This window comes from Triticum dicoccoides, chromosome 3A, assembly GCF_002162155.2.
Source record: "Triticum dicoccoides isolate Atlit2015 ecotype Zavitan chromosome 3A, WEW_v2.0, whole genome shotgun sequence".
Classification (NCBI taxonomy): Eukaryota; Viridiplantae; Streptophyta; class Magnoliopsida; order Poales; family Poaceae; genus Triticum; species Triticum dicoccoides.
In genome coordinates this window covers 551,322,526-551,331,135 of record NC_041384.1, presented here as the reverse complement: position 1 = coordinate 551,331,135, position 8,610 = coordinate 551,322,526, and the positions used below count along the sequence as shown (strand labels likewise).

The window sequence follows — 8,610 nt, the reverse complement described above, 5'->3', positions numbered from 1 at the left end:
TGTACACACGAGTTTTATGAGTTCAGGCCCTTCTCGGAGGAAGTAACAACCCTACGTCTCGGAGCCCTGAGGCGGTCGACTGAATATATATGTGTGAATTACAGAAAGTGCGAACCCTTGTTCCAGAGGAGGGGGGTGGCTTATATAGAGTGCGCTAGGACCCCAGTTCCCCTCCGTTACACATGGTTCAATGCTCATAAAGGAGGGGCGTTACTGGTAACGTCTACAATAAAGTGTTGTAAATGACCATAAAGCTATTGTTTAAGTCCTGACCGTTGCAGAGTGGAGGGTTTCTCATCTTCTGGTGGTCGAGTGTCTTCAAGGTGGTCGAGTGAGCACATCTTCATGATCGAGTGGATGATGATTTCTCTTCGACTACTTCTGATTCTTTGTAGAGATGTCCTTGAGGAGGGTATACTGGTCAGATCCATGACCCTACCCTAAGTGCATAGCTTCATCAGTTGATGCATCGTATTGATGCCACTTCAAGAATCGCACATGCCAATCCGCTGTTTTAATCATTCTTGGCCTCAAGGATAATGGCAGGACCATGGACATGTCCGTTGAATTGCCCATGTGACAAGCCAAATAACGTAGTTGGAAGCATGAACAAGCAGGGAGACATTCGGTCTAACACATATAGTGTAAAAAACTATATCATCTCTAATAGGCGGCATCAATGCTCCTCACATAAGCAAGCGAAAGTTAGAGGATGATGATGCATGGTCTTATACCTCTCAGCATTGACTCGTGCATGGTTGCGACAGCGACCCTACCAAGAGGCAGTGAGGCTCTAGTAGATAGATGGGGCTGGTACGGACGACGATGTGACTTTTCATAATGATGGCACGGGAGTTGTGGGGGTTGTCTTACGTAACAATTCTAGTGAAGCGATTGCGGGTGCTGCTGAACCTATACACCATGTGTTGGATGCTGGATCGGCAGAGCCTTTAGCCATGCTCAAAGGATTTGAGCTACTGGAAAGACTAGGATGCTTGGGAGCGGCGGTAGAATCAGACTGTTTGGACTTGATTAATGCATGCACTGGAGTCATTGAATTATTTGGTCCCTCCTCAGCTATACTGGCAAAAATCTTCGCAAAGGCACAACACATTGCTGGAATATCCTTTCAACATTGCAAGCGGGATGCAAATTTAGTTACGCACAACTTAGCAAAACATTCGTACGAGTTGAAGTCTTTTATTTTTTGGGATGATGTCCCTCCTAGTTTCTTTTTTCCATTTTTGATTCATGATGAAACTTTGTTGGCTTCGAAATTGCCGAATAGGCATTCCCTCTCAAAGAAAAAAAAAGGCCATACACGAGAGATAAAAATCAATCACCTTGAAGCTCTATCAGAAATCCAATTTGGCTCTAAGGAGCATATGCTCTGCGCGTTAAAAATGTTTTTTTCTTGAAAATGTCAAATAAATAAATGGATGGATGTGTCATCACACACAAATGCTATATCTGCAAATTCTTAGCATTTTGAAATGTGCAAAAGAAAGTCAAACGCCAAATATCACCTTCAAATGTTAACTTAATTTTGTTTATTCACCGATTCACATGAAAACTGTCAAGCACCTTTGTTGCACTGACATGAAACATTTACCAAAACTCAGAATTTTTATAATTTATTTACTATTTGTTTTGAATTGACTGTTCATCAAGGTTCCCAGAGCCAAAATGCCATCCCATGCTCTAAGCGCTTTTGCTTTGCTTTGAGATGTGTACTGTGTACATACAATTTGCTTATTGCTGCACTTCACTGTAAGGCCTCCTTGCCCACGCCCGTAATTTACAAAGCTAGCGAGTACAACACAAGTTCCATGTTAACTCATAAATCAGTATTTTTTGCCACATCCATCCCAAGTAGAGCTTTGGAAATAAAAAAAGCTTCCAGCCCCTCCCAGTCTCACAAAGTGAAATAAACCGGTGGGGGGTTTACGACCTCCATCTTCGATCTAGACACGTTTCCGGTGAGCATGCTCTCGGACATGGCCTCGTCCACCTGGAAAGGCTGCACCCGGGCGATCCTCTCCGGGATCGCCTGGCCACGCTCCACGCGAGCAAGAACTTCATAGTGCGCTCTCAACTTGTTGGGCTTTGTTTTCCACTCGGGCAAGTTAGACCAGTTCACCTCTCCATCAGCAATCCGCTTCTCCACCGTGAATCCCATTTTGACATATGTTTGCGCCGACGCCCGTGCATTCACCAACTTGAACGTGCCCTTCTCACCCGCCTTCTTACCGAGAACCTTGGCCAGTAGTTCTTCAAGCCCCTGCAGGCTGCCATCCGATGCATTCAACGACAAAAAGGGCCACAATCCGGGGCTAGGTGATTCATCCTCATCGTCTGTGACGGCAGGGATGGCACGCGAGGAGAGCTCCACTTGACCTGGGGCCAACCTTTTGAGCTTGAGCTTGTCATTCGGAGACATGGAAGGGGTTGATGATAAGGAGGTTGGACCCTCGATCCGGAGGGACATCAGGGGTTTCTGATTAGACCGAGCCGCACCGCGTAGGGCTCGAGCAATGGAAAGCAAGCTAGACAGGCGGCCCTTGTATGTGGTGCGGTTGAGAGGAAGTGGTAGTTCGAGGGGCAAACGGAGGCTCACCGCCCTAGCACCTTTCACTGTTACCACCGCACCATCAGCAAGAACAACTTTCTTCAGGGTTCCAGCTTCCACATCATGCTGTACAGAAACAGATATTAGCATTTCATATGCGATATGATGAAATTTCATGTCTACATGTATAGTATAATTCAATAAACACGAATATTTGTCCACTGGCTGCATCACAATGGTTGGCATGTATGTGAATGCCATGTTGTATCTTTCGTCAGATGAAAATGTGCCCGCACACACACAACAAGAAAGTAAATGAACGTTATTTTTTCAAGGCTTTGAGATGAATTCCAGAGTGTATTGCAGGTAGGTACAAACAAACACATCCTCACGGTGAGTGAGATCTATCTAAAATCACCAGTGCAAGGAATCCACAATGTCCAACTCCCTGATGTCAACCAATAATTTCACTATTGCCTATTCAGATACGAGCTTTCATCATCGTAATAAAAGTTTGCAGCAACAGTGATACAACTTCTAAACACATAAGAGCACTTCCATTCATTATGCGGACATATTCAGAAGTCAGCCAGCCATTTCAGTTGGCACTATCAACATGTGATGACTGAAGATGGTCTCTGCTTCTGCTTATCTCTTGAAGTGACATAAGAAACCTGACTAAGTGCTCTACAATATCTAGCCCATGACAGTAGCCACATTTGATGTTCAGAGACAAAAGATGTGTTTTTGGTCCTTGGCAGTGTTACCAATTCTGTTGATACTGTAGGGGGGATGCAATTTAAGCTCAGTCTAATCTTGTATATATTCTTCTTTTGTGTGCAGGTGAGACCGTAGTTACGTTTTGATGTTTTGAGCCCAATTATTTTACAATATTGAATATTCTATCCCAAGTTAGATCCCCACATTAATGTATAAGATGAAGAATGATGACAATATCTGTCAGTAGTAGCACACCTTTCCCCTGTCACTAACTCCTAACCTCGTCCAGTCCCCATCTTGACGTCCTCCAAGATTAAACAAAGATAACTAAGGTGAGCATGCCTGACCCTTTTTTTAAAAAAAACTTCTCCTTCTCTGGGATTTCAGGCACAGGCAGAGGCAAGGAAACCATATCAACAACCCACAACTCTCAAGTCTCAACTCTCAACCAACCTTAAGACAAGCGATACAGCAAAAATAAACAAATCATCTGATCTTACCGGCAAAGCGAGCCTGACGTCGTCGCCGTCCTGGATCCAGAGCTCCATGGGCCCGGCGAGCTGGAAGGGCGGCAGCGTGGGGTCGAAGCTCCCCCGCCCAATCTCGGCGAGCGCCGTGTCGTCGGCGTCGGCCTGGGACCGGAAGATGGGCAGGTCGACGAAGTCCCAGCGGTTGACGTCCTCGAGCAGCCGCACCGGCACGGCCTTCCTCCCGACCTCCATGTCGAACTCGTACGCCACCGCGTGCCCCACCAGCGCGTCCCTCACGTCGAACCCGGACACCTTGAGCTCCTCCGACTGGAGCCCCAGCCCCTTCACGATCGCCTCCCTCAGGTCCTGCAGCGCGGATCCGACAACCGCGTCGCCCATCAGCTCCAATTAGGCCGTGATCGATCAAGCCGTGGCACGAGAGGTTAAGGGAGGGAGGGGGGACTCACGGAGATGGCCTTGGGGACGGGGGGCTTGGGCGCCGCGTCGAGGCCGCGCGACGAGCCGATCGCGAGGAGCAGCGCCAGGGGCAGCGCGAGGAACCGCCATCGGGCTCGAGTGGCGGCCATCGCTGCTCCTCGTCTCCCCTATCAATTCGACCGGAATACTTGCTGCTCCTTCGGCGAGGAAGAGGGGGAGAAAAGAAACGGAACTCTCTGGAGGAAGGGGACGGAGCTCGGGCGGTATGTATAGTTGCGGGCCCGCGTAGGGCTGCGTCTACGTGGAATTTTCCAGAGGGCGGGCCCGTTCTGGATTGGCCGGTTAATGGCGTGGAGGTACGTGTCGAGGACCAATCACAGACGGCATCGCAGGATTGCGTGGACGAGCGGTTGGATTTCGAAGCGGCCCCGGTACGTACCTACATTTTTTTCCGACGTAATAGCACCCGAGAGGTACCCTAACTTGCACACAATGTGATAATTCAGTCCTAAATTTATAAAATTTGACTCCATTATACCTCAACTTGCACCTCATGTGATGATTTAGTCCCAGGCCAATCACAACTCGACAATTGGCAGCTAGGTGGCTGGACCGGTCAGCGCATGCACTTTTGCAGAAACCCCCTGCCTTTTTCCCTATTCAACTCGTACTCTCTCCACCTGAATTAATTCTGACGGAACGAATCCACCTCGCGTCCGCCTCTGTTCCCCTCATGCTCACCTGCCCTCCTCAGCTCCAGCTCCATCTCCACGCCGACAGCAAGCTCGCCGCCGCCGTCCAGCTTCAGCTTCGGCGTCATGGTCTCTTGGTCGGACGGTTCGTTCTCCACATCGACATCCCGAGCAAGGTGATGGTGGTGGGCGACGTGACGCCACTGGGCGTGCTCACCGGCGTCTCCAAGGTGAAGCCCGCGCAGTTCTGGCCGTTGCAGCCGTGCCCCCGCGCGCATCCGCTTCCTTCTGAACGCTCCAATAAGTGATCTCTCTCCTCTCTCTGAATCACAAGTAGATACGAGGTCCTAGCTGCTCGAGTGGTCGAGGACGAACCAGTGATCAGAACCTGGAGCTTGTCGTCCAGCCTTCAATAGGACCAGAACCTGGAGCACTCCAGCTCCAGCTCCATCACGCCGGACTGGTCGACCGCCATGTGATGATCCGGCGTGGCCTTGGTCGGCGACGACATGTAGGACGGCGAGCCGCTGGCGCTGCTTCCACCGCCGCCGTTGCGGCGTGCCGTGCCGCCGTAGGCGTTGGCCATCCTGAGCCTGACCATCTCGGCCTGCGCCAGCGCGAGCTGGGTCTGCAGCGACTCCACCTGCCGCTGCAGCGACGTGATGGCGCCGACGCAGCCGTAGATGGGGTCGCGCACGCGCGCGTTCACCTCGTACACCAGGCTGCTCACCGCGTCGCCCCGGTGCTCCGCTGGAATCTCCTGCAGGTTGCACGCACACATACATCATGCTTTGTTTCAGACGGAAGAAGAAGAAAAAAAAGTGGTTTCCTACCTAGTAATAGTTACTGTACTACACATGAACGACATGACTCTAATAAGTTGAGAAAGATGATGCTTGCAACATGTTTGGTGCGGCCGAAAGTTTCTGAATTTTCTGTTGAGGTGGGAGGCATGTGCAGTGGTCGTCTGAAGATGGCTGCTGCAGAGAGAGAGAGAGAGAGAGAGAGAGAGAGAGCAAAGCCGTACAATAACCACTGATTGACTGACTGTTGGGATGGATTATCACCACATGGGAGGGAGAAGATTTCATTTGGAGATACAGCCAAGCCTTTTTTCGATTTAGTAAGATCCTAGGGAGCATGTCTATGGGAACATTACTGATGAAAGCATGGGAAAATTACGCTATTAACTCCAATGTATTTTTCTCTATTAACTCCAATGTATTTTTTTAAGATGCAATAGGAAAATTACGCTGCGTGACATGCATCATATTCCCGTGTTTTCTTCCTACGCCCGCCATTTTTATTTACTCCCCATATTAGGTTTGTCTGAATTCAAACTTTATATACTTTCAACAAGTTTATGGAAAAATATATTAACATATATACCTTCAAATATATATATCATTGAACCTAAAAAAATATATCATTGGATTAATCATTAGATATATTTTTGCATTACATAAATGTGTTACTTTCAACTTGGTCAAATTTGATAAAGTTTGACTTCAGTCAAAGCTAATACGTGAAGTTAATAAAAATGGAGGGAGTAATTTTTTGATCGAACGATCCGGTAATGAAGTTGTTTACACGGAAGTTGGTTGCGTATGCTCGAGATCTAGCCTTCCCAGACTTAGCATCAATGCATGGCGTGCACGTACGTACATTTCATCGGCGATCGAAATTACGCGGTCATCATACCGGAGTACTCCAGCTATAGCTAGCTAGCTAGCTTGTGTTGGCGCGCGCACTCGAGCCGTCAGTGGTCAGCGTGAATGCATGCATGCAAGAATGATTTGCTCCGCCCACCACGGCAAAGACAGTTTTGATTGATCAATGCCATGGCAAATTCAGGTGGAGGTGAGTGCGGGTTAATTAAAGAAAACGGCAGAGGGTTTTGTGCAAAAATGCGTGCGCTGACCGGTCCAGCCACCTGGCTGCCAATTGGCGAGCTGTGATTGGCCTGGGACTAAATCATCACATGAGATGCAAGTTGGGGTATGGTGGAGTCAAGTTTTGCAAGTTTGGGACTGAATCATCATATTCTGTGCAAGTTAGGGTACCTGGGGTGCTATTACCTCTTTTTTTCCACGGACCACGCATCTCCAACAACAACCCGTAAATTTTCTCCCGCATATATCCGCGGATAATAAATAGATCAGTCCACGAATCAACCTGTGGTTGAGTTGGTTAGGTGGACAGTGGTATCCCCAACCCACCAGGGTTCAAATCCTGGTGCTCGCATTATTCCTGAATTTATTTCAGGATTTTCCGGCGATGCACTTTCAGTGGGAGGAGACGTTCCCGTCGACGACGAGGCGCCTACGGTGACTTTGTAAATCTCAAGATGATATGCCGGCTCAGTCTCTCGGAGGTGCTCATAGGGATAGGGTGTGCGTGTGTGCGTTCATAGGGGTGAGTGTATGCGCGTGTATATGAACGCTTGTGTCTGTACTGATGCTCAAAAAAAATAGATCAGTCCGCAAACACGAATGCGGGATGACGAACTAACCAGACGAAACTCATTTAAACAAGGCCGGATTTCATTTAAACATGATCTATTTCAATACATTTACATCAACTAAGCGAAGCCCGTATGGTTAGATCTAAATGGCCGCCGGTGACCGTTCCTTGTGTTCGATCATGAGCTTCGAGAACTGAAGCTTTACCGTCTTTAGTTTCGCCTCAGCTCTCTCTAGCTCCGGAGGCCTGAGAAGTGAAGCTGTCCACCTCCACGTCGCCGCCGAGCGACTAATCAGTTGACGATGTTGAGCCCACCAAGCTTGGCCTCGATGGGATGGGAGAAGCAGCGGCCTTCCTGGGACACAAGCGGCGACGACCTATCGTGCACTACTCTTCCTCGCTGTCGGCGGCTCCCGCGGACGTGCCAGCTTTGTGATCATTGTGGAGGGACGCGGACTCGGCGATGTCCTTATTGTAGTCGGTCCCGCCGAACACCGCCTTGCCCATGTCGTCGCTCTCCTTGTAGGAGGTCGACACCTCCGCTACTCGCTGGCGGTACCGCCAGCGGGCGAGGTGAATCTGGAGCGGTAGGACTCGAGCAGCGTCTCCTGCTCCGCCAGGCCCGTGTCCAGCGCGACAGCCCTGCCGCCGGCGAGCTGCTCCTCCGCCTGCACTTGCTCATGCAGGAGGTGGTGGTTGTAGGCGGCGGCGCTCTGCGCCTCCCGTAGCTGCTTCTCCCGCTCTTCCCACGCCATGTCCATGTAATGGGCACAAGCCTCGCCGATGGTCATGGTGCAATGCATCGATGAGGGTGGCGCATAGGAGGAGGAGGAGGGTGGCGCCGGTTCATCATCAGCGGCGTTCTCCATTGGAACGTCATCGTCCTTCAGTTGCCTGCCGGCCAGCCAGCCAGCAACAATGGCGGCCATCTCCTGTTGGGGAACACAGTAATTTCAAAAAAAATCCTACGCACACGCAAAATCCATCTAGGTGAGCATAGCAACGAGAGGGGAGAGTGTTGTCCACATACCCTCGTAGACCGTAAGCGGAAGCGTTATGACAACGCGGTTGATGTAGTCGTACGTCTTCATGATCCGACCAATCCTAGCACCGAAAGTACGACACCTCCGTGATCTACGCACGTTCAGCTCGGTGACGTCCCACGAACTCTAGATCCAGCTGAGGTCGAGGGAGAGTTTCGTCAGCACGACGGCGTGATGACGGTAATGATGAAGTTACCGACACAGGGCTTCGCCTA

General features: G+C 49.9%; 2 protein-coding genes across 2 annotated transcripts; one reads left to right on the top strand and one right to left on the bottom strand.

Annotated features, from left to right (window-relative positions):
- Nucleotides 1-1,697: 1,697 nt before the first annotated feature.
- LOC119269119 lies at nucleotides 1,698-4,449 on the bottom strand. Its single transcript, XM_037550879.1, has 3 exons — nucleotides 4,227-4,449; nucleotides 3,790-4,125; nucleotides 1,698-2,695 (listed from the first exon to the last, which is right to left on the bottom strand). The coding sequence occupies exons 1-3, from the start codon at nucleotides 4,344-4,346 to the stop codon at nucleotides 1,916-1,918; spliced, it is 1,236 nt and encodes a 411-aa protein (XP_037406776.1). The 5' UTR covers nucleotides 4,347-4,449; the 3' UTR covers nucleotides 1,698-1,915.
- A 35-nt stretch (nucleotides 4,450-4,484) lies between these two features.
- On the top strand, nucleotides 4,485-6,143 carry LOC119269120. The gene is made up of 2 exons (XM_037550880.1): nucleotides 4,485-5,119; nucleotides 5,227-6,143. The coding sequence occupies exons 1-2, from the start codon at nucleotides 4,931-4,933 to the stop codon at nucleotides 5,926-5,928; spliced, it is 891 nt and encodes a 296-aa protein (XP_037406777.1). The 5' UTR covers nucleotides 4,485-4,930; the 3' UTR covers nucleotides 5,929-6,143.
- The last annotated feature ends 2,467 nt before the right edge of the window (nucleotides 6,144-8,610 follow it).

Bases quoted from the DNA above. Each gene is read 5' to 3' on its own strand.
- LOC119269119 (XM_037550879.1), bottom strand. From the start codon at position 4,346: ATGGCCGCCACTCGAGCCCGATGGCGGTTCCTCGCGCTGCCCCTGGCG. The intron at 4,126-4,226 runs GTGAGTCCCCCC...TCCGCGCTGCAG, and splicing joins CCGTCCCCAAGGCCATCTCC to GACCTGAGGGAGGCGATCGT. The intron at 2,696-3,789 runs GTAAGATCAGAT...GTTTCTGTACAG, and splicing joins ACGTCAGGCTCGCTTTGCCG to CATGATGTGGAAGCTGGAAC.
- LOC119269120 (XM_037550880.1), top strand. From the start codon at position 4,931: ATGCTCACCTGCCCTCCTCAGCTCCAGCTCCATCTCCACGCCGACAGC. The intron at 5,120-5,226 runs GTGAAGCCCGCG...AATCACAAGTAG, and splicing joins TGCTCACCGGCGTCTCCAAG to ATACGAGGTCCTAGCTGCTC.